Source organism: Rattus rattus, chromosome 3 (genome assembly GCF_011064425.1).
Source record: "Rattus rattus isolate New Zealand chromosome 3, Rrattus_CSIRO_v1, whole genome shotgun sequence".
In the NCBI taxonomy this organism is placed as follows: Eukaryota; Metazoa; Chordata; class Mammalia; order Rodentia; family Muridae; genus Rattus; species Rattus rattus.
Genome location: NC_046156.1, coordinates 133896600 through 133923010, shown reverse-complemented (window position 1 = coordinate 133923010; position 26411 = coordinate 133896600). Strand labels below are relative to the sequence as shown.

Below are 26411 nucleotides of genomic sequence, written 5' to 3'. Positions count from 1 at the left end.
TTGGATTTACTTAAAGCTTTATTGTTGTGGGGCTATTGGGAGTAAATAAGAACAAGTAGAAAATAATGCAGGACTTCATGAATAAGAGAAGGATGGATCCAGGTGATGCAGAAGGTTGTCTTTCCAGGGAAAGGCTCCACCCAAGGATTAATTAGCACATTTCAAACCAAGGGCAATTTATTAGGAAGTATGCTTGAGGATATACTTGGCAATAAATTTGACAGAAAGCATGGTTTCTTTACATGTTGGCTTTATCCGAGATTCTGGAAGAAGGAAACCAGATTTTCCTTTATCACGAAGCTCAAAGGCAAATGTGTGTTTGATGCCCAGGTCATAAGCCCAGTCTAAAGAAGAACCTGATGTCTTGTCTGCAAAACAGAATCAATAAATGTTTTATTAGAGGAGAGTACTAAGGCTTTTTTTGTTTTCAAAACATGGGTGTCTCCTGAGAGGCTCTGCCAGAGCCCTACTAATACAGATGACGATGGTTGCAGCTAACCATTGGACTGAACAAGGGGACTCCAATGGAGGAGTTAGAGAAAAGACTGAAGGAGCTGAAGGGGTTTGCAACACCATATGAAGTACAACACTATCAACCAACCAAACCCCACCAGAGACTAAACCACCAAGCAATGAGTACACATGGAGGGACCCATGACTCCAGCCGCATATGTAGCAGAGGATGCCATTGTCCAGCATCAATAGAAGGAAAAACCCCTGGTCCTGTGAAGGCTCATTTTCCCAGTGTAGGGAAATGCTAGGGCATTGAAGTTGGAGTGGGTGGGTAGGAGTGGGAACATCCTCATAGAAGCAGGGGAAGAGGGTATGGGAGTCTACAGCTAAAGTTTGCTTTACCTTGTCCACTGCCATCTAGGCAGCCAGTTAGTATCATAATAGATAAGTTCTGCGGTTGTGAGAGAGCAGCTATCACCTAAGACACACCTTTTAGGAGCTGACCACACTGCATCCCACAGGGCCAGAGATGAATTCTTTTAGTTCTCCATGGGACACAGTTGCAGTGGCCTTTTTTAATTTTGGTTTGCTTTCAAGGTTCAAGTGACAATGAATTGATTGTCTTTTCAGGGTTCTATTAATACAATTGACTTTTAAGCATTTTTAGGGAACGGATATTTTTCATTCCATTCACACATGTCCTGTACAACGCTGCAGGTAGTTGGACAGTTTGTTGACCTACTTCACCTGCCCACAGCAACACCATCTTAAACACATCAACACAACAAATTGGAATAGGGAACTGGAATCAGGAAAGTTGAATTCAAAATAAATTTCTCTTATTAAAACAAAAAAGCAAGACATGAGAATTTCTGGTGTAGAAGACTGGGATCTGACTCAGTGGGTAAAGTGCATGCAGTGCAAACGTAGTCCTGTGCACACAGAAAAAAGTCAGACATAGTGGCTCATGTCTGCAATGTCAGTGTTTGGAGGATCCCCCAGAGCTTGTTGGTCATCCTGTCTAGCCAGATGGTGAGTTTCAGGTCCCAAAAGTGACCTTGTCTCAAAAAAAAAAAAAAAAAAAAGGAAATAAAAAGGGTATAGAACAATAGTGTAAGAAGTTGTCCTCTGGCCTCTTCAAACACAAATGTATATTTATTTTATCTGATATTTAACAGAACTTCCTCCTTCGTTTTGATTAGTTTTTACCCTTTTTATTTCAACCTGCCTGTGGAGTTAGATTAGAAATGTTTCATATAGATTGTACATTGATAAATAGCAGTGAGATATCTCAAGTCTTCATATACATTGAATGTCTGATGGAATAAAATTTTTTGATTTACCATTCATCATAATTATTATATTATGTATGAATGTATGCATATGTTTCTAATATTTACCAGTCTACCTATCTTCCCTCTACTCTTAGTCTGCTATTCTTCCTTTCTGCATTTCCCAACTGTTTTTTCTATTATTTTCTTTGTATTTGGAAAGATTCCTTAAGCAATAATTTAAAGGAAGACCTATAGGTACTAGGTTCTCTGTTTGCTGTGTCTGTTTCCCTCTTTACATATGTTTAGAGTCTAAGCTTGATAATTCTTTTATTTCAGCATCTGAGATTACATTTTTAAAAATCACCATTATTTCAAAAGGAAAATAGTCAAACAAATGCCTTTGGATAGGTTAGGACACAAGTTTATAGGGATTAATTCTATTCTTGTTCCATTTTCTGCATTGTGGTGCTAGGGGCTCTGAGAGGCTGACTTATACATATGGTAACTTAGAACTATAACTCTTTAATTTTTTCCTTTTATTGAAAAATAGATTTTTTCCTCACATAATATATCCTGATTACATTTTTCTTTCCTTCTACTTTTCCAAGTTTCTATTCACCTCCTCTTCCATTTGGATCCACTCCCGTTCTGTCTCTAGTTAGAAAAAAAAGGCTTCTAAGGGATAATAATAATAAACAAAACAAAACAAGATAAAATAAAACAGAAACAAACACATTGGAGTTGGAGAAGAAAAACACAGGAAAAAAACGCAAGAGAAGGCACAAGACTCAGAGTTCACACACTCAGTAAGTCTATAAAAATACTAAACTGGGAGCCATGGTATATACACAGAGGACTAGGGGCAAATTCATTCAGGTGTCTCAGTCTCTGTGAGTTCATGTGAACTTTGCTTTTATTGAGTTAGAGAACCTGTTTCCTTACTGCCCTCCATGCATTCAGGCTTTTACACTGTTTCTGCCTCCTTTTCCACAGTGTTCCCTGAGCCCTGAGGGGAGGGGTTTGATGGAGACATCCTGCTAGCTATAACTATAACTCTTATAGCAATATAAGAGAAGAAATGATCTTCATTCACAGAGTCTTGTCTTTGGCAAAAATACAACTATGTTTTTGTTATTGTTAATTTCTTGACAATAGAAAATCTTGGGGAGTCACAAAAACTCAATAAGGAAAGCAAATACACAGCAGGGAGGACTTTGGTTTTAGTATAACATCGACTTTGCCATTCCTTTGCCATTCTGTGAAACTGGCAGGTTATACTTGTCCATCTTTTGGGGTGTTTTTGTGATGAGTAATTTAGACCATGAGAATCAAGTGCTGAGCCCAGTGACCAACTTGTGAGTCAATGAACAACTACAGATAGTGTTCAGAACACAGCCTGAGACTTGGCAAATTATATCCTCCTGTTTTTGTGATTGAAGGTTTATATGAACATATTTATGCTCATTTTAGCTTTTCATCTGTGGCTTCTTTTGAGTTATAATGCCCTAGTTGAGTAGTCAGAGAGCCTTCTGGCTTTAAAGTCTAAACAAATAACTGACCTTGTAAAAACTTTTCTGATTCAATGTATAAAGAATAAGAGATAAAAAAGCCAAACAAAGTGAAATCTAAGTAAAACATCAATAATCATAAAGGTCTATAAAATACTGAAGAATTGGAAATGGTGCTGAGAATATAAACAAAAGAAGAGAACTCACATCTTATCATCTGCTTTCCTACACTAACACACAGATTCAGTTGCCTATACCAGGAAGAACAGATCAGAAAGACAAGAGAATGAGTCCATGCCTAAATGACTGCAATACACAACCCACAGAGATTAGTTACATGGTACTACCAGAATTGAGACATAACCAAAGAAGAGAAAGATTTAACTCCAGTCGAATTGATGAAACCAGATATTGCCTCTATCCCAGCGAATTCTTGTTAAGTCTGTTGAATATGAAATACTGATGTTGGAGAACAGGGAGGTAGATGAATTAAGGTATAAACTTCTATTGATTTAACAATTTGCCTTAATTTTATAGCCTTATAAAAGTTCATTGTAATTGGTTTCAAACACCAGCTCTATCTCAGGAGATAGGCACACTCTATCCTTTCAGTTCACATTTAATGCAGAATCCCTTGTAAAAGTTGGAATTTATAAACTACAAATTTGATACTTTTCCTTAGTATTCAACTAAGATTTACAGAAATAGTCACAGTAAATGACAGAAAGACTTACAAATTGTGGATGCTATTGGGCCGTAGATATAACGGGTTTCATATCTACTTGAGAGAACATCAGTGGCAATCCTCGAGACCTTCAGCTGGAGAGGAAAGTAAGAAGGGATTACAGAATGCTGTATGAATAAAATATACTTACTATGAGTTAAAAATCAATTTTACAGGTTATTTAGTACTTGAAGATCAAAGTAAGAGAAATGGCTAGGCAAAAACATTGTCAAAGTGCAATAGATCAGTTACATGGAATAATATTGTGTTCTCTCTCTCTGTACCCTTTCTATTTCAAAAAGGTTGGGGATTTATTTTATGTATTTGAATGTTTGAATTTCTTGCCTACCTGGATGCACTAGCACCACATGGGTGCCTGGTGCCCATGGTGGTCATAAGAGGGTAACAGACTTCCTGGAACTGAAATTACAGATGGCTGTGAGACACCACGTGGGAATAAAACACCAGTTATCAGCAAGAACAAGTGCTCTACATAGCAAAATCATCTTTCCAGCACGGTATGTCCTTTCTTTTGGATTCTAGACTTGGGAAGCTGAGACAGATGGATGGTGAGTGTGAGGTGAGGCTGGGTCACATAGTGAGTTCAAGGCTACCCTGAACTACACAGTAAGACCCTCACCCATTCAGAGCCTGCCCCACATGTGGCCCATACATATACAGCCACCAAACTTGATAAGATGGATGAAGCAAAGAAGTGCAGGCCGACAGGAACCGGATGTAGATCTCTCCTGAGAGACACAGCCAGAATACAGCAAATACATAGATGAATGCCATCATTAAACCACTGAACTGAGAACGGGACCCCCGTTGAAGGAATCAGAGAAAGAACTGGAAGAACTTGAAGGGGCTCGAGACCCCATATGAACAACAATGCCAAGCAACCAGAGCTTCCAGGGACTAAGCCACTACCTAAAGACTATACATGGACTGACCCTGGACTCTGACCTCATAGGTATCAATGAATAGCCTAGTAAGATCACCAGTGGAAGGGGAAGCCCTGGGTCCTGCTAAGACTGAACCCCCAGTGAACGTGATTGTTGAGAGGAGGGTGGCAATGGAGGGAGGATGGGGAGGGGAACACCCATAAAGAAGGGGAGGGGGAGGGGTTAGGGGGATGTTGGCCCAGAAACCGGGAAGGGGAATAACAATCGAAATGTAAATAAGAAATACTCAAGTTAATAAAGGTGAAAAAAAAAAAGAAGCAAAGAAACAAACTGAAGCCAGTTCAGCATACTTCAAAGGTGATATATATATATAGGATGATGAGAGAGAGAGAGAGAGAGAGAGAGAGAGAGAGAGAGAGAGAGTCAATGATGGTGTCAATGTACACACCACAGATTTTTTTTTTTGTTACATACCAGGTCCTGGTGGTTGGGTGGCAGTTTGATTGTGTAGCCATAAGGAAATAACAGCATCTGAGAGTAGGAATGGAAGGTGATATAAGCCTTGATTGAGTTCAGATGGCTTCGAATGAAGTTAGTGACAGCTTTCGTCTCTTTCTCGGACTCTGGTGCAGGTCCCCTGTAGACACTGAGGCATGGGTTGTCGGTGTTTGGGGAAGCTACAGAAGAAATGTGGATGGCATCAGATTGTGCTGTCTACCAGCTCCTCTTCTGCCTCTTCTGATGTGGTTTCACTTGACGCTTAAAACATCAGGTGTCTCCTGTTACAGTCACTAGAGGCTCTGTGCGCATATGTACACAGACTGTCTGAGGGAGAATTCTTAGCCTAATTTGCCCTCCTTTTCTAGGTCATAGAAAAACACATCACGGGGGCTAAAGAGATGGCTGAGAGGTTGAGAGCACAGACTGCTCTTCCAGCAGGTCCTGAGTTCAATTCCCAGCAACCACATGGTGGCTCATAATCATCACTAATGAGATCTGGTGCCCTCTTCTGTCATGCAAGCATACATGCAGGTAGAACATTGTATACATAATAAATACATAAATATTAAAAAATAAGAAAGAAAAACAGACCACAATCATCTCATGCTTTAGAGCCAGATCCACACCATTTCCCATTCAGCTCCAGGCTGGACTCTTGGAGAACTGGTATAAATCACCTGTCTTGAGACTGAATTTCTTCACTTTCTTTCAGGAGAGTCAGTTTTAGCTGCTGCTATTTCAACATTTCTTATGGTAGAATAGAGTTAAAAGATGTGGTGTCCTTTTAAAACCCAAATTGGACAAAGAAGAAATGCACAAGTTGGGGAAGAGGTGAGGTCTCCCCAAAAGTGTGTAATGTAAAGTTGTGTTTGTGTAGAAATGGAAGTAGCAGATAGACAATAGTTATTGTATTAAACGTTTTCACTGCCTGCTGTCCCAAATGTTTCTTTGTTAAGCATCTGCAGAATTACTACATATACAAATAATTGGTTGTAACCACTGCTATTTCTCAACTTCTATCAGATTAGAAAGAGGAAGGACCCACGATCGCTCAGGTTACCTGACTTTTGTACATTTTTAATGTTCTGTAAGTGGTAGCTTGATAGACACATAACATCTCCCCACTCTTTCCCACAGAAAACCTTCAACACCTTCCTAGGCTATTGATAATTATGTTCTATTTAGCAGATAAGGAAGTCTGCACTCAGGAGATCTCTATTTTTGCTGAAATAAGTATGTGGTTTATTTAAACTCAAAGCCTAATGTAAAGCCAATTCCTTGACACCAAATCTGCAACTCACAGTCCCATGAGACATCGAAGTTCCTGTTGAGGTCAGTGCCAATGCAGGTGGAATTTGGGTTCTTGGAACGGTTTTTTCTCCACATTCGATCCTGCCAGAAGGGACAACAGAGTGAGTACACACGGTCAGTTGCCATTTTCCATCGTTACTGCCTCAGATTCCCTCTGTACTCGTCTACAAGTTTATTTGAAATCTCTGTAGCGACACAGAAGGAACACCCATTCAGAGCCTGCCCCACATGTGGCCCATTCATATACAGCCATCCTATTAGACAAGATGGATGAAGCAAAGAAGTGCAGGCCGACAGGAGCCGGATGTAGATCTCTCCCGAGAGACACAGCCAGAATACAGCAAACACAGAGGCGTATGCCAGCAGCAAACCACTGAACTGAGAATAGGACCCCCGTTGAAGGAATCAGAGAAAGAACTGGAAGAACTTGAAGGGGCTCGAGACCCCATATGTACAACAATGCCAAGCAACCAGAGCTTCCAGGGACTAAGCCACTACCTAAAGACTATACATGGACTGACCCTGGACTCTGACCTCATAGGTAGCAGTGAATATCCTAGTAAGAGCACCAGTGGAAGGGGAAGCCCTGGGTCCTGCTAAGACTGAACCCCCAGTGAACTAGATTTTTGGGGGGAGGGCGGCAAGGGGGAGGATGGGGAGGGAACACCCATAAAAAAAGGGGGGGGTTGGGGATTTAGCTCAGTGGTAGGGCGCTTGCCTAGAAAGCACAAGGCCCTGGGTTCAGTCCCCAGCTCCGAAAAAAAAAAAAGAAAAAAAAAAAAAAAAAAAAAAAAAAAGAAATCTCTGTAGCTAACTGGAGCTCCTTTATTATCGAGGAAAGTTGTTTTTCTACAATTTGTAATGTTTTCAGATACATAGTTTTAATCTTAATGTTTTTATCATGGGTGAACATTTTCAATAAGTTTAAAAATGGTTGATTAGGAGACTCAATGACCCAGCTAGAGCGCTGAGGCAGGAGCAGGTGGGTGGATGGGTGAGTGAACACCCTCATAGAAGCAGGGGGATGGGGGAGAGTATAGGGGGTTTGTGGGGTGGTGGAAGGAAAACTGGGAAGGGAGCTAAGATTTGAAATGTAAATAAATAAAATAATCAATAAAAAGTTTTTTGTGTTCGAAAATGACCATTACATGCATTAAAAAGCAGGAAAATATTTATATTATTTTAATGACACTTGTGCAATCAGAACATCACAATTGATCAATGAATGGAACATAAGAAACATGGGCATGCTCATCCTGAGTAGGGCTCAGCCCTAAGTGGGATGTTTGTAATTGTATCTTTCCCTCAAGGCTGAGGGATCTATGGGGAAAAGAGATAGGGAAGATTGTGAAGAGTCAGAGGTGGTAGGTGAGTTCCAGATAATAGTGTTTTTTAGACAAAACAGGGCAGATACACATGTGAAGTCACAGTAATATGATATCATACACCAAATCTGCACAAGCTCAAGCCAGACAAAAATTTCAGCATCGGGTAGGGAGGTGGGCATGAAGTCCATGCCTAACTGAGGAGCTACTGACATTTTGTTGCTGCTGGGAGAGGAAGAATAAGTTTTCTTTAGAGAATGATGCAGTATTTCAAGCACTCTGGGCAAGCCCCATGCTCAACAATAGTTAGCTAACAAAAGCAGGAATCTTTTTTTTTTTTTTTTTTTTTTTTTAAAGACAGAGAAAACGTGAAGTTGTGTAAGTAGGAAGGTGGGGGTGGATATGGGACTTTGGGAAAGGGGAACGATTAAGATCAAAATATACTGTATAAAATTATAAGAGATTAAATAAAGTTTATTTTAAAAAAATAGAAAAATTTTTCTGAATTGGGAATCAAGTAGTTACCCAAACATTAAACCTAATAAGCAACAATAAATGTGCTTTAAAGCCACTGGCTAATATATTACTTAAGTGCAACAACTGTATGTAGAGCATACCTTTGTCCATGACCAAATGTATCCATCTACATTGAATACGGGCAGAACATAAAAATTCATCCGGTCCAAAAGTTTGGTCATGATTTTATTTTTTCCATAACTCTTGGCTGCCTGGAGGGGATAGAAAGTTGGGCTATTATGGAGAAAGCTAGATCCTATGAACCATAGCTACCACTGTTTAAGTTGTTTCCAAGGTTAAATGATTTAAAATAAATGACCCATGTAGATTTCAGGAAAAACCCACATATTAAACACAGGAACTTGAACTGAAGTAGACATTATTTAAAGGTTCACTGAACTATCAAGACGTAAAGCTGCCAGACGTAACCTGTTTAACCAGATCCACAGAAGAAACAGAGCCAAGTGGAAATTAATAGCACCAAGTACTTGAGTTCATTCTCTCATGCCCAGAGAGATATATACATTATCCCTGAGCACAGGGAGATAGGAGCATTGGAGAAGTTCATGAATAGTTATACAAATGACTGAAGAGGAGCGCCTTTATAGTTCTGTGCATTCACCCTAAATTCTTGTGCATACTAAACATGTTCTTTACTGCTGGGCCATGATTTCAACCAAAGGAACCATATGTGTTCCTGTGTGCAGGTGTGCCCGTGTGCACGTGTGTGTGAGGTTAGAGGTGACAAGCTTAGATGACTCCCTTAATTTCTCTTTATTCCCACTGACCCCAGAGCTTGACATCTGGCTAGAGTAGCTGCCAGCAGGCCTCAGGGATCTTTGCCATTTGCCAGTCCCTTGCCTCTGCTAGGATTACAGGCATGTGCTCTGCCCAGAATTTTTGCATAGATGCTGAGGGCTGAATTCAGGTCCTAATGCTTGTGTCCTTAGCACTTTACTGACTCAGCCATCTCTCCCACCTCAGAAAATTAATAAAACCCTTGGTAGTGGTATAGGTCTCTGAGCAATCACAACTCTCTTGGTTCAGTTTTTAGCAATCATAAGATAAAAATTTAAATGTCACACATTTAGAGATTGACCTGTCAGTTCTTCTATTTTCTGGCATAAATTCCTCTAATTATCTGAGATTTCTGTGGCTATCAAAATTCTCAAAAGCAAAGCAAAGCAAAACAAAACAAAACCCCTTCCCATTCTTGGAAAATTCCTCTTAGAAACACCTGTATTATAAACAAAATGTGTGTGTGTGTGTGTGTGTGTGTGTGTGTGTGTGTGTGAGTGATTTGAGAGTGTATAAATGTATATGTTTATGTATGTGTCAGAGAGAGAAAGGGGGGAGGGAGACAAGAGGGAGGGAGGGAGGGTGACAGGGAGGGAGAGGGAAAGGAAATTAGTAGGAAAATCTTAAATTCATGTATGACCAATTAAATGTCAAGCAAAATTAAATGTTTATTTCTGAGTTAGTCAAATGAAATTTAATTTGTAGTTTGCAATATGAAAGGGGATTCAAGTTTTACCTATTTAACTACAGGATAATAGTCAGTTGCTTTCATGTAAACTCTCGGGTGGAGTTTACAGAGTTTGAAGGAAGATATAATTTCTATAAAAACTGCAAGAATGAATAAAACTCAGGTCTTGTATAGCTGCCAGAGGTAAATGTAGGCTTCTCTAACTAGGTGGAGCGCTTCACAGTTGGGAAGGGGTGTTGTCAGTCAGTCAGGCATTGGAGACTGGTCAGAGAGATGTTGGTTGTGATTGGTTCACTTACCTGATAGACAAACCACTGACAGAAAGCTGGGGAAACCCATTCACGAGCATGGATGCCACAGTCCATAAAGATAGCCTTTCTTTCTCCATCTTTTCTCCCAATCTATTAAAATAAGAGATTACATTGTACTAGCTCAAATATTAGTCCATCGTCAATCAATAGTTCATTTTCTCAAGCAATTGTTTTCCTGTCTCTTGTCGAACCTGAGCAGTGCTAGTGCAGACTACCTCAGGGAAGACGATGGCAGCTATCCTGTCTACTCATGATGCATCTGCTGTTACAGGATATGTTTTCAGGAAAATCTCCAAGGTTCAGAGCTGCTTTTAGGGTTTTTAAAAAACAAACAAACAAAACTACAAACAAAACAGAAAACAACACTGTCTGGGGCTGGAGAGATAGCTCAGCCGTTAAAGTACTTGCTGCTCTTGCAGAGGGCCCGAGTTCTGATCACAGTGCCCATATCTAATGGCTCACAACTGCTCGGAACTCCAGCTTCAAGGCAACCAATTTCCTCCTTTTGCCTTCTTAGGTACTCACTCACATGTATACATCCATATGCATGCATGCATGCATACATACATACATATATACATATATACATGCACACATACATACAAATACATCCTTTATAAATAAAATACATCTTCACAAAACATAATCTAGTTCCAGTGAGAAGGCTCATTTGATAATGGCACTTGTTGATTGAATTCAGACTTTAGGACCCACATGATAAAAAGGAGAGAACAGACAATTTAAGTTGTTCTTAGAAATTCGTATGTGTCATGCCATGCATGTAACTGCACACACACACACACACACACACACACACACACACACACACTTAAATAAAAACAATAAAAAATTTAAAACCCACCACCTGTTCTTGGACAGGAGGCCACGTGAATCCCAGAACTCCTGAATTTTAGGTCAGCTTGTAGCAAACTAAAGTCTGCATCAAAAAATATCCAATTTCCCTCAAAAATAAAATAGCAATAAACTTTATTGTCTTTTTACTCCAACATTAATGTTCTGTGTTGAGATATGAATTATAAAGCTAGTTTGTACACTGGAAATATTTAACCTGGACTGAGGCTTGGTGTGGTATGTAGACTGTTGTTTGAAAGGCTTTTGTTTTAAATGGAGTTCAGATTTTGTCTGGGTGGTTGAAAACCACCAGTGAATATTCACTAAGTGAATAGAGGCATAAGATGTGAATGCCTTCCCAATTATTAATGAGGTGCTCAGGGAGCAGGATCTCGGGGTGTACAGAACCTGACAATGCATTAACTCTGAGCTCTGGCACATAAACTGCTGCTCTGGTGTGACTAACGCATGTACGACAGTTAACTCTTCGGGACTTGATTCACCAGATTCATTCCATTTCAATGGACTTGAAAGGAGTGCATACACAGCTACACTGCAAACTGAGTTATGACACAGCTATCCCGTGAAATAGGTTTGCTCAGCTTGCAACCTCCAGCAGGTACTTGTTTATTTTTTAATACTTTGTTCTTAAATTGATATTCAGAATTTAAATATTCCAAAAATAATGTGTTTTTAAATTCCAAATTAAGCTTAGCTGCCACAAAATGACTTTCTTGTTCATGTTTTGAAATAACAAGCGAATTACTGGATCTTCAATGATTTTTACCTTGAGAACATATAATGGATTATCTTCAACAGTTGATCCAATTTTAATCCTTGAAATCATTTCAGGATGTTTTTCTACCATTTTTTCAGTCCAAGAAACAATCTTAAGAACAAAATCAAATTTGAAGAATTAAAATAAAGGAAAATTGCATAACAAACAAGGAAGGGAGTAATTTACGAACATGATAATAGACATTGTATAGCCTACCTTGTTCCAGTCATTGTATTTTGCATAACTGTGCCTGCCTGCGATTTCCTCTTTCACATCAAACTGTTTGTCTATCTCTTCTTGTAGGTCATGTATCAGAATTCTGTTTGACAGAAGAATGATAAAATACACTTATCACAGGAAAATTTTATCATAAGAAAGAGGGCATTTTATCTTTCATTTGCAGGAAAATGCCCTTTCCTTTCCTTTATCTGAAATAAAGTCCACTTCCTCAATTCTCTGCCCTTGGCATCTCCATTGGATGACTTCTGCCACCCCATCTATTTGAGCTATGCTGAACTTCATGACGGCTTTGGACTCATGTTGCTACCCAGAACTTCAAACAGCTTTTTCCTGAAGTAGAGATTGTGGTAAATGTACCTTATGCATGAAAATTTGAAGAGTCTGTATGTAAAATATTTCACCAATAAATCTTATATTGGTTATATGATTAAATAATAGCATTTAACATTTAGTTAAATAAAATTGATGATATTCATGGCCTTTTTCCTTTACAGTACAATAGCAGCATGTTTGAAATCATAACCTGATCCATAGTTTATCACTATAATGTTCTTATACTTTCCCAAAGCAAACATGTGAATACCCATATCACAAGCAGCAGTGCACATATCTACAGAATGGAATTGCATGACTTTAGCGTATGATGCTTGGGATGAAGCTTGAATAACAATGATTGTAAAACAACCAGTGACTTAGAACTTAGCATAAACCAAGTATTTCCCTAAGCTTTTAAGTACATCAAGTTACTTTTTCTTCATAAGAGATGTTTTAAACTTCATTATATTGATTAAACTTGACCTACATTGTGTTCAAACACCTTGTCTAATGATAGAGGTAGAATATGGCTAGGGTGCTTTAGAGAGGGTGAAGAGTCAAGAAAAGTTATGAGGAGGGTGACACTGCTGGTGTCAAAAGTTTACACCTCCACTTTCAATCTTCACCTCTTCTTGAGTCAACCCATTTCACCATTTCAAGATCTCACAGACGGGAGAATAACTGGCTACCTGAGGTCTGCCTGTGTTTAATTTTCAGCTCTGATCCCTATCCTAGACTTCTCCCAAACACATCAAACTTCCTACCCTTCAGTTTTTTCTTCTACTCTGTCCTAAATTTGGTTAATATGGGCCAGATTCTACTTCATATACATTTTTAATCCTGCCAATATTATTACCACTTAATCACTGAGGAAATTATCACCCAGAAAGATTATATATTTATAACTTGTAACTTTTTAACATTTATTTATTTGTTTGTTTATTTTGTGTGAGTGCTCAGGTCAAGGGCAACTTACCAGGGTCAGTTCTCTTCTCCCATTTGGTTTTCTGGGACCAAACTCAGATAGTCAGACTCATCAGTGAACTCCTTCACCCACCCACCCACCCACCCACCCACAATGTAGTCCTGTAGTTAAAATGTCTTTGTATTTGGAGTTGGGGATTAGAACCCAGGATGCTTCAGCTTTGTTTCAAATGTGCAGTTTAATATGCACAGATATTTGAATGCATTTTTGCTTATTTGTCAATTACTACCCAGGTTCATGAACTTGTTCTTAAATTCCTGGGTAGAAACTGTCCTTACATATGATAAATTTCAATGATGGGGGTATACCACCTTCCTGTTCTTCTTTTCTTTTTTTTTTTCCTTTTCTTTTTTTTTGGAGCTGGGGACCGAACCCAGGGCCTTTAGGCAAGCGCTCTACCACTGAGCTAAATCCCCAACCCCTGTTCTTATTTTCAAAAAAAATTTTTGTTAGAATAATTTAAGAAAATAAAATCATCAGAAAAGTGGTTTCTTGATAGAAATTTCGATATTAAACTATGGATAAGTTTGAGAAGAGTTTTGCTAAAATCAGACTAACTTGTTTTGATACTTCAGCAGAATTTTATATATTTTGATTATCATTTCATGTATTTTAAACTAGTCTTATAAGTAGCATTGTCTCTAGTAAACTTTTACATTGGTTATTATTCATATGGAATATATTTGTTTTGGTTACATTTATCTTAATGGCTTTAAACTTTTATTGACATTTTACTTTTAAATATTAATTATATATTCAGATATATATCCAAATGCACTTACTTTCTCTTTGAGTAACTGCATCTTCTTTTTTAAACTTACTATTTACTATTACTATTTCTATTACTATTTCATTGCTTTATTGTGTTGATTAAGTTATCAAAACATAGCAAATAATAGAACTAGAAGAGGGCATTCTTCTTTTTTAAAAATTTCTCCTCTTGATAGAAAAACCTATTTCTCATTAGCAAACATGAATGACACTTGGGATTGATTTAATTGAGTCTACTTAGATGGCCTTTACTGATGTCTATTACTGATTCCTGAGTGTATTAAATACTATATTACAGCTATAGAAGCTTTAGAAGTGTTTCATTTTGCTTCTTTTACATAGTCTTAAAATCCATGGTTAACATAAAAGGAATAGATAGAATGAATTACTGGGAAATGACTTGCTTAAAAACAAACCATATTGGGTCAATCTATTTGACAACAGGACATAGTGAGCACATTGTCCTACATGTTGGTTCACATGGTCCAATACATCTTGGTAGTTACTGTAGTCTATGAGGACTTCACTCTCTAACAACACATTATGAAAATCATGATTAAAATGACAATGTTTTCTTAATGAACTAATCAATATATTCTATTCTAAGACACAGGGAGTGGCTCATTAGGATAGAAACATTTCAAACAATATTTAAAAGAACAAATTGAAAACTTTTGGAAATGATCTTCATGTCTGGATTATGTTACTTCTTGTTAAATCTATTAAAAGACAGTGTTCTGCTTTTGCTGATGAGATGACATTTTCCATTTACCTGAATTCGGGAAGGTGCTATATGTTTTTTTAAAATGTGCTGTGTAATCATTTAATAACCATCTGCAATCATTTACTTAGTGATCTAATAAAATAACACCAGCTTATGTTCAAATGCTTTTGATTCTGAACCCTAGTTTTCTGCTTGATGGTAAATGTGACCTTGAGCAGTTTAAGTACTTTTCTGACCCTCATTTTTCTCCCTTTTGTAATGGGACTAAATATATCACCCAAGATTTTGAAGATCTGTGAATAGGTGGTGAGACATCCTCAACATTCCTTAGTTATCCAGTGAACCTAGAGCAGTGAAGGTGAATTTCATAGTTGATAACCACTGAACAGAGTTAATACACTTTAACTAAATTTTATTATCTGTAGTCATGTGACTCAGTGATCTATACCTCTTACACATGATTTCTTATGAGAAGTTGAACCTTATATCAAAGAGAATTTTTAGACTTAACACTGGTTGATTTGGCTTTCATGATAGCAACAGCAAAAATTAAAACTATGTAAGTGACAAATCAGTCTTTACACAAATGCATGACAATACCAGACGATTGGTGATATGGACTACAAGTTAAGCCTTATACTGGGAATTATGACCTAGTGGCAGATGTAATTTTTTTTGAGCCCTTCTACTAGCTTGAAGCCAGGTTTAGCAGAGGGAATCAAGTTACTTCTCTCAAATATTATTTCCTAGATTCATCTACTCTGTTTGAAAAGTATTCTAATTCTAAATGAAGAAAAATGATAATGATGTATTACTGTGGATTTAATAATATACACAGGTGATGTTTATCAAGTCTTTATTTTGTATCAGATACCGTGCTTATATCTTGTCAATGTTATCAGCAACAGTGGTTGTGCACTATTATTACTTCTTATATATAGGGTTCTGGAGGACCTTAAATCTGTTTCAAAACTGCCATAACCTAAAGCACTTGAGTTGAAAATTTGAACCTATGATGTGTGACTCTGTTGACATAGTCAGAACCATTGCATAATAGTGCCTTAGTTTTTAGGATGAGAGCTTTGTGCAAGGCCATTAGGTCATAGTCTTCATTGCTTTTAGAAATTTTGGTAAGGTTTTCCAGTCCTCCCTTTCCCTTGGAAGTTTTGTTTTTCAAAGTCAGTGAGCCTCCACTTGGTTCTGAGAAGGGGCCAGATGGACTTCAATTTTAAGGCTACTTTTAGAGAGTATCAAAGAAAGATTAGAGGGCTGGAGAGATGGCTCAGCGGTTGGGAGCACCCGACTGCTCTTCCAGAGGTCCTGAGTTCAATTCCTGGCAACCACATGGTGGCTCATAACCATCTGTAAAGAGATCCGATGCCCTCTTCTGGTGTATCTGAAGACAGCTACAGTGTACTTATATATAATAAATGAATAAATCTTTAAAAAAAGAAATATTAGAGAAGTATGGGCAAGTGTTTCACTGCTATGAGCATGAGTAGGCATGTATGCATCTGTGTGTTCCTATGTATATGTGTATGCATGTGTGTCTGTGTGCATGTGTATGTGAGAGAGATGACATCATTGTTGGGTGTTTTGTACAATTGGTCTGGACTCTTGGAGCTCATGTTATAGCAGACCTATTTTAAAAATATGTTTTTAGGTTTCTTTTTTTTTTTTTTTTTTTCCCTCCGGGGCTGGGGACCGAACCCAGGGCCTTGCGCCCCTAGGTAAGCGCTCTACCACTGAGCTAAATCCCCAGCCCCTTTAGGTTTCTTCACAATTGAATTTGGCAATCTCCTAATTGGGTTACCATGGGTATTACACTCTGGATTTGCTGACATAGATTCCTTAATGTCTGTGGCATATCATATATTGAAAATAAACATTATGGCATTAGACTTGTTCTCTAGAGGGAGGAAGAATATCTGATAGAAGCCTTCAGTTCTCTGTTGCACTGAATGTGTGTGTGTGTGTGTGTGGGGGGGCTCATATACTCATACATATAAATGGCCTTTCCTCCTGAGCTAATAAAAGGAACCAGCCATACAGAACCAGTTTCTCCTCATGGAAACCATGTGAAGCAGCTCCCTTTATTAACCCTACTTTAAATAGTGCCAAACACCTGATTGGGGTGAGCCTGAATGCAAGCAGCTTTGATTCAGAATCGTTCCCCCTTCACACCTACCACACTCTTCTGTTTTTGTTTGTTTTAGTTTAGTTTAGTTTAGTTTTTCCCATGATCAATACATCTTTAGTTCTTGCAGTCAAGCTCACAAGCTTGTTATATGCTTGAGCAGATAATGTGTAGAAGTGTCTGCAGAGCAGGAAGAGAAATGAATGAACTAGTATACAGAGTAAATCGTTAGCTTTAACTGATTGAAACAATCATTCAACAGGGTGGATGCAGAGCGTGAATTGTATGTGTATGAGCATTATTAGGTAATCAACCGTTGACCTAGAGTGTTGAATGTTACTGTGGGAGTTTGTACATTTTAACTTGCATTTCCATGTAATCTTGGGTAGTTCTTACTAGCATTTTATTCTATTGTACCATTTGAGTTTTATTGTATTAACAGCTGGTTTCTAAATTAATTTTTATGAATAACTTTATTTTCCAACTTTAACTTTTGATCAAAGAAAAGGCAATCTCAATATGAAAAAGTCATAAAATCACTCAGAGTTTTAAGAGTTGAGTTGAAATGGTGTGTATACCCCTGATACCCCGTCCAGTATGTGCATTTTCCTTCCAATACCCATGTGCCGGTCTCTTTGGGATTGTTAGTATATACTCATTATTTGTGTTTTAGATTTTGCTTTTTATAATTGTGTAAAAGTATAAATAACAAGGAACTAAGCATGTATGGTACTTTAAAATCAAGTCTACTTTAGTAGCTGAATTTTCTGAAAATTAATAGCTATTAGGTATTGATCCTTTAAACTGAATAATGGTTTGTGTGTGCACTGTTTAACAAAGAGTGCTTAAGTGAATTATCTTATCAAGCTAGCTTCTATGGTCTTGTTGGCCTGGTGTCTTGAACAAAAATTGACATTTTTTGTTCTAGAACTCTCTTCTGTGACTAACACCAAGAAATGCACATAATTCACATGCAAATAAATTATGTCCTTGAATGTAGAGTTTTAAATGGTTTTTGTCTTTACAGATCACCTTCTATATTTACCTTTGTGAGGAAGGTATTTAATCACATGACTTTCCCATGTCTATAGCTAAATTGAGACACTTTCTAGAAACCCAGTCATAGATAGATAAGTCTATAAATAGTGTCACATTTTGCTTCTTGATGCAGGAAGCAAGAAACTATCTGGGATGAAGTGACATTTGTGAGGATCTCATTCACACCTCTATAGAGTCAGGACTATTTCAGATGAGAGAGGCCTGGAGGACCCGAGAGGAGAAAGACAGGCATCTGATTAAATTTGTGGTGTTGGCCCCTTGCCTCAGTCTTCCACTGATTCACTTGGCTGTCTAAGGTCATGTTAAGCATTGCGCTATTCATCTCCATTAGAATGGTAATAAGGAAAATGGAAGTCTTCATTTTTGGAAAATGGAAGTCTTTTTTTGTTTGTTTGTTGTTTTTCGATCCTGCTGTTCAAGCTAGATTTTATAGAATTCGGCTGGGCTAGAATTCAGTTTGGGCTGGGTACTTTGTGTGAAAATTAATTAATACTAGGGATTGATATCAGGTCTCTATTAATTAGGTAAATTGAAGGGTAGCCACTGGAGCACAAATCACAAGTGAGAAGCCTGTTATGCAGTGAATCTATGTAGAGGGCATGAGGTTTTGTTCTCACAGATAGCACTAGAGAAACCAGTAATGTTTAACTCACACGTGATTTTTTATGTAACAGAAAGCATTTACACTTGTTTTCTGTCCAGAAAGCTGGATGTAGTTTATAATCCAGTGATCCTTTGCTACTGTAGAACCCAGCCTCATTCAAATCCCCCAGACGGTTGAGGGTTGGTTCTCAGTCAATTAAACCAATTCTTATGAGAGAAGTCCCATGTACTCTGCAAAATAATTTACTATTATGCTTATCCCAGACCCTTATTTCCTAGACCCTTAATCTGAGCATTGTTTGTCAGCCAATAGAACCTATTTTTATGGAAGACATCACAGGTAATTTGCAAAGGAATTTTGATGCAGTCATGCCTTAAACGTTATTATAATAATTGTCACAAGGAAACTATTTTCCAACGTTGTACTATGCTTAAATATATCGAAAATAAACAGCTCAGGGTCAGACTCCAGAAGTTTGAACCCAGACCTGCTAAGTCTCGTTGGACTGGATTTCTTTCCTTCTTGCCTCATAAGCATCATTTCTCTGCCAGCCATAGTGTTTATAGGGACCCCCACAAGTCTAGAGACCCAGTGACCAGCATTATTTAGAGGGGAGGAGCCAATTCTTTCAGATGAAAAGATCAAGCTGCCAGCTGAATGTAGTGTAATAATGGAAGCCAGAATGTCCTAGGGGTTTCCTCTAACCTTGGTACTGAAATCTGAGAATTCTGCAAAGTACTTGTTCGATTTTTATAGTCCCATTTATTAAAATGTAGAAGAGCATATACAAGCATGTTAATTGTAAGCTTAAATGCTTACATTTCCTTATTACTATGATAATCTTCTTGAAGCAACAAAACCAAAAATGGTGATCTATAATTATTACAATAATATTTTTATTTTAAAAACTAGGAATACAAATGTCTTCATACTTTTTTAATGAATGCATTTCCTTATCATTTCAAGCAATAATGTGTTTATGATACTATACATTATCATAAATCTATTTAAGCTATAGTGAGTCACAATTCACCTCACTATGCAATACATCATAGACATTAATAATTTTTACCTCAGCAGGACGAAAAAGCCCTTTTGAGTTAAATCATTAAGGTCTACAGTGAAATATGATATAGGAAGTTCAAAAAGAAAGAGGTAGTGTTTACTGGTGTTTAACATGACAACAGAAAGTTGAGGTTATAACGGTGTCCCCCAGTGCCATCAGAGTGTTTCAAGTTTATTTTCTAAACTGTGAATTGGTTTATGATATTCACCATAAGGGTCTTTGTGTGTGTGTGTCCATGGCCCCGAGACTCAGACTGATATATGGCTCATGGTTGTTGTTCAGTCAATTGTAAGTCCCTTTTACTATTCTGTGGAGCAGAATGAGTTATTTTGTAACTTCAGTTATTTTAAAAGTGTCTCTTCTGCAGTTTAAATCTTGTTCTAGTGCTTCATTTTTATTTTGATGAGGTCAGTTTTCTCTCCTAGACTATGATTGGTTGATTAATTATATTCTCTTTCTATTTGATATGTGTGAATGGACACACACACACACACACACACACACACACACACACACACACTTACACAGAGTGCTGGCCACTATCCATAGCTCACATAGCTTATGTACCCTGGGCTGACTTCTAATCAGTGATAGTGTTGTGCCCTTGCTCAGGCTACTGCTAGTTCACGTCTGAACTCTCTGCTTATGGAGCAGATTAGAGCACATGTAAAATAGAGTGTGAACTGTCAATAACCCTATCGCCTCTACAAACATACTCCAGTAGTCTGAAAGAAACTGTGAATTTTATCTTGTATAGATAGCACTTCAGTATTTAGCAGGCCCAATTTAAAACTAGTTCCATTGTATGGATGGAACAGGAAAGTATTTTACTGAATGAGGTAACCCTGACCCAGGAGGATAAATGCCAAATGCCATATGCTCTCTTCTATTTGTGATACCGAGTTCCAACTCTTTAGATGTGAGTACATAACCTAGAATAATTGCAGAAGTCAGTAAAGTAGAAAGGGAGAAGGGAATAAATAGGGAAACGTGCTTACCCAAGGAGGATAGAAGGAGAAAGGACAGATAAAGAACACCAAGAGTATTTGAAAAAGCCATAGGCGTATGCCAGCAGCAAACCACTGATTTGAGAATAGGACCCCCGTTGAAGGAATCAGAGAAAGAACTGGAAGAGCTTGAAGGGGCTCGAGACCCCATATGTACAACAATGCCAAGCAACCAGAGCTTCCAGGGACTAAGGAAGACTATACATGGACTGACCCTGGACTCTGACCTCATAGGTAGCAATGAATATCCTAGTAAGAGCACCAGTGGAAGGGGAAGCCCTGGGTCCTGCTAAGACTGAACCCCAGTGAACTAGATTGTTGGGGGGGGAAGGGGGGAGGATGGGGAGGGGAATACCCATAAAGAAGGGGGAGGGGGGGGGATGTTTGCCTGAAACCGAAAGGAATAACACTCAAAATGTATATAAGAAATACTCAAGTTAATAAAAAAAAAAAAATAAAGAAAAAGCCATAGGGAAAAAACATTGTTTTATAAACTTACTTAAACACACCCACAGAGATAATAGTGGAATTCTGCCACATGAAGTGATAATGGTCCCCTGCAAGGAGCCGCAGATCCACAAAACCCCAGTGCTGTTGGTCAAGGGGTCCAAGGCACCCCCCACCTGCCCAAAAACAATATAGGCTATTACCATTTCCCTTGGTTGCTTCCCAGAACTTGAAGGTAAGAGCATGTTACTGAAGACACTATACATTTCAGACACAGGACTTAGTATCATTGAGGTGAAACTGATGTGGAAACATTTTTCCTGAGGTGATCCTTTTACAATATCAGGGGGTGTATTGCAGGCTGCTACAGGAGAGAGATATTCAACAAGTCTACCTGGTTGTAAACCTATTCACCCTTAACAATGACCATCTGGTAAGGCAAGATATCCCCAGTGGCACAATAGTGACGATTATCTTAGCCACATTCTATCTTCCTTTCCTTTCCTTTCCTTTCCTTTCCTTTCCTTTCCTTTCCTTTCCTTTCCTTTCCTTTCCTTTCCTCTCCTCTCCTCTCCTCTCCTCTCCTCTCCTCTCCTCTCCACTCCTTTCCTTTCCTTTCCTTTCTTTCTTCTTTTTTCTTCCTTCCTTCCTTCCTTGCTTTCTTTTTTTGGTGGGGTTTGTGACAGTACCTACTCTGTCTCTTATGTAGTCATGGCTGTCCTGGAATTTTCTATGTAGACCAGATTGTCCTTGAACTCAAAGAGATCTTCCTGCTTATACCTCCATAGAGCTGGGATTAAAGGTATGTGCCACCTTGTCCAGCCAATTGCACTTTTATTTTAAGAGTGAACAATAGCTGTTTAGTTGGACTTTAAGCCCATTCAGTAGGAGGGAATTCATGCCTGGTACTGTAGACCCATGGTTGGAGAGGTCATAAACCTTAGAGTAGACATTCCCAATCTTCCTAATGCTATGATCCTTTAATACATTTCCTCATGTTATGGTGACCCCCACCATAAAATTATTCTTGTCGCTTCTTCATAACTATAACCTTGTTACTGTTATGAATTGTAGTGTAAATATTTTTGGAAATTCAGGTTTGCTAAAGAAGCCATAGTAGGTTGAGAACCACTGACCTAGAGAACAACCCATTACTGCCAATTTCCTAAATCAATATAGCTTCTTACTATAGGCTAAACCCATATGCTATCCATACACCGATAGATAGATTTACCTTTCACCTCTCACCAAAGAAGCTTCATTTTGCAAGAGATGGAAACTTAGAAAGGTTCATGGCTGGACAGGTCACCATTGAAGAGAATAGGTGACTGTGGGCCTCTTTGCCTCAGTTTGACCATCTAGTTTTACCTAAGGCTTGGGGAACATCTTAGAAGAGAGAGAAGGACTGTAAGAATCAGAGGACCCAGACTCCCAATGTGAGACAGTGACTTCTAGACACAACGGGTTTGCCACAAAATTCATGAAGTCCCAACAATATAGCTGCCTATACAATATCTTCATCATAACCATACAAGTCAACATGTTAACGTGGATGGGACAAATATCACAAGACCCACCACTAGATGAAGATCTACAAGAAGCTGATAACTGCTGAAGAAGGGATTATCAGTTTTCTTCAGCTTATATAGTCCCATGTGGTCATCCCTAAACATACATACATACAAGGAACACTAAGTAGACTCAGTAAGGGTATGCTTGTGTGTGTATCAATAATGATTATAGAAGATGAAGTCATGAATTCCAGAGGGTGTAAATGGAAGGACACAGGAAGAGTTGGAGGATGGAGAGAGGTTTGGAAATGATGAAAACTTAGTGCGCTCATGTATAAAATCCAACCCCTGATACCTCAAGGACTTTTTAAAAAAATCCTAAAGATTTTAAGGTTACCCAAACTCTATGAAATATAGATGGATATTTGCACAGGACTTACTCATAGTCCATTTTATGTTGTTCCAAGGTAGACTGGATAGTCTGAGATTCCTTCTCAGTAACTCGGAAATCCACAGTCATATTAACAGCAATATCATGGATAGCATCTGGATACCAGAAGTCAAGCTACAAGACAAGACCATTGATAACTGTGCTTGTTTGTTTGCCAAACACGTATGAATTTTAAGATGCTGAGTGTAGCTGTATACCTGTACCTTTAGAAATCTGGGGTATAAAAACACGAGGATTCTGTTTTGGGGCTTGCTGGTTGCTGGGTTCAGTAAGAAATACATTCTCAAAGGAATAAGCTAGAGTGATAAAGGCATTTGTTAATTTCTTTGGCCTCTGCTTTTATATGGGTATCTATAGGCTCCCCCACACAGGAGAGGAAGCGCTCTATAGTACATATAGGTATTAGACCTACACTGGCCGTGCATTGTGCAGCATAAAGGGGTGTAGGGTTCTGTGTAACTAATAAGCTAATGAGAATCTTTTTTTAAAAACAAATGTATTTAAGAGCTGTTGACTATAAAGTAGTAGGAAAGAAATCATTCGTACTAACTAACATTTTGGAATAATGCATTTATCAGAGCAAATAAAAGAGACAACCCTTGATTAATCATGTTTTACTGGGTATCAACATGATTATTTAATAATTGATTTGGCCACACTTGACAGTAATTTAGCTTTTATGATATTTTGGCTTGTCCCATGAATTTCCCTGTGAATTTTAGAATTCTGGTAAAGTTTATAGCTGACAAGAAGGTACAATTTATTAATCTTGTTTTTAATTTTTTCTATTTTAGTAATATGTCCTTGGTCAAAACACTGAAACATTATTTTTCAGTGTGCTTTAATTTTAAAAATGTGGTCACCCGGCTTCCTTGGTGGGTGCTATAGATGTAGTGAGGTGGACATATGTCCTGAGATATCGTGAGTGCTGATGTCCTGGTTGCTTTATTCCCATACCTGGAAATTTCAGCAAATTTAACGCATGAGCCCACAAGAACAGCATTTATGTTAAAATAGTTCGAGAAGGTTCCAGCTCTTGAGTTTCTTTAAAATCATAGTCAATTTTGAAACCCAGTGAAGTACAAATTCCCAGTCTGGGAGATGTGACGATGATGTCCAGTCTCTGCCATCACACCCCACCTGGGAGATGTGAGGGAGCTGCTCAGTTTCTGCCATTACACTGAGATTGAGGTGTGGTCCAAGTCACTGTGGATGTCTCTTAGTTACAACACATTTCAGGTTTTGGGCAGTCCACTATGGGACAACATGAGTTTTTTTAAGAACCAATCAACACATCTGTTTACTTTGAAACATCGTAGAACAAGTTGTACATATCAGGAGTTAGTTTATAGGCTAGATACCATAATAACAGTATCTGTGCTATAGCAAGAAAGTGTGGAGGAAGGATTTCATGCTCTAAGGACTGTTGTGAATACTAAGTAGCAAGCATATAGGTGTGTCACAGAAGAGCCCCATAGGGAAGTTATAAGAGGAGGTTGTGTGTACCTGACAAAGCTGCACACAAATATTTCCACCATGTTAGCTAGTAGCAGAGGAACGAGCAGGGTAGCCTTACAAAAAGAACAAGGCAGTTTCCTGTTGGAGCAATGGACTGATCTGTCTTGTAGAAACAGGAAGACTTAGCCAGATAAAGAATTAGAAATAACATTCTTTGTGAAAAAAAGGGATATAAGGTGGGTGAAGTTGTGATGTCTGTGGATCTCCAGGGGCAGGAAACAGAGAAGAGGAGCTGGGGACTAAAAAGAGTATCCATATGGCAAATCATGGAGGTCTCTGGCCACACTAATCACCCCCAAAGGCTTTCATAGCTTTTGTTCACAGAAGTCCCTTGTGATATTTGTTACTGTGCCTACTTAGTGATGCTCCTATGACTGGAGAGCAGGCGATGATCAGCTACATGTTACAGGCAGTGGCTTCTGTAACTTCTAAGGGCCACAAAGCCACTATAGAACTAGGATTTGAACCCTTACACCTGGCTTTGAAGAACATGCTGCCCTTGTGGACATTTTCAAATGAGGAAGCACAGTTGTCAAGTTTAAAGATCGCAGTGAACACGTGGCTTTGTGGGAGGCAGAACAAAAATGCTGGACACTGGTGTTCTAGTGAAGAGACACCGGAATTGTTCCAGTCTGAGACAGGCCAGAGCAGCACAGGGGTGTTGATCGTGTGGATGTGAAGAATATTTAGGAATTAGAATATGCAGAACTTTTGACTGGTTTGACTGAAGAGAGTGATTGGAATGAAAGCCAGGCTTGGCTCTGGGTTTAAATCCGAGGTGTAATGTGAGTGGTTTCAGTTATTATCTTCCTAGGTCAGGTTCTCTGTTTTAAGAGTGTTACATTGTAAGTCTGATGGTGAACATGGCATAAGAGTAAGGTGACTGGGACAAGGTGACTTGTGTAAAAGGAGTGGCTGAACCCATGATAGAAAAAAATGCTCTCTTTTCTGTTGGATTTTAAGATACTGCTTTACACTTAAGGATTTCTTTTGAAAGTGTACTCACTATTGGCAAGCCAGTACTTTACTCTCATCAGATTATACTTGAACAGAAGTCACCAGAAGAAACTGGAGTGGATGTTGGGGGTGGGGGGATTCACAGGAGTGAAAGAAGACAATGAGAAAGGCACCCAGAATGCCCCTTGTTTTACAGATTTGCTTAGGAGCTGTTGCTTATAAAGCCAGAAGGAAAATCAGTGAACCATTGAAACAAAACTAAGGGAGGTGCTGGCTCCTGGCTGAGTTCTACCAATGGTTCCTGTCATTTCTCGCTGTTTGTCAACCTTTCATAGCCCATGGGCATTGAAGACAAAATCAAAGGATTATCTCTTAGAGAATAGAAAAGAAAGATGTAAGACCCCTCTGAGTGTTTTACCTCAATGGTTTGGGTCAAGTCCTTCAAGATACTTGCTTGCTTTTCATCCTGGAGTTTCACACGGAATACCTTCTCCCTTTATGTAGATAAAAGACAGAAACCAAAGAAACAAAAGCTCAGTGACTTTTAAAGACATATTCCTTAATTCTTCTTTTCACCCAGAGACAACCATAGGAAGGGAAATTTACCTGTCAAACTGAACAGGAGCAATTGCAAGTGTGGAATAGATGACCCCCATAAGCAAGAAGGACCTCATG

At 38.5% G+C, this 26411-nt stretch overlaps 1 protein-coding gene across 2 annotated transcripts; it reads right to left on the bottom strand.

Moving 5' to 3' along the window:
- Cpa3 (carboxypeptidase A3) lies at positions 1–26411 on the bottom strand. 2 transcript variants are annotated; one of them, XM_032896800.1, is made up of 11 exons: positions 26343–26411; positions 26155–26230; positions 23251–23375; positions 12161–12263; positions 11954–12055; positions 10303–10404; positions 8619–8729; positions 6667–6757; positions 5339–5541; positions 3970–4054; positions 1–368 (listed from the first exon to the last, which is right to left on the bottom strand). In XM_032896800.1, the coding sequence occupies exons 1-11, from the start codon at positions 26408–26410 to the stop codon at positions 181–183; spliced, it is 1254 nt and encodes a 417-aa protein (XP_032752691.1). In that variant the 5' UTR covers position 26411; the 3' UTR covers positions 1–180. The 2 variants fall into 2 exon arrangements, with proteins under 2 accessions (XP_032752691.1, XP_032752692.1); XM_032896801.1 differs by having other exon boundaries at positions 181–368; positions 8619–8725; positions 10299–10404; positions 26343–26410.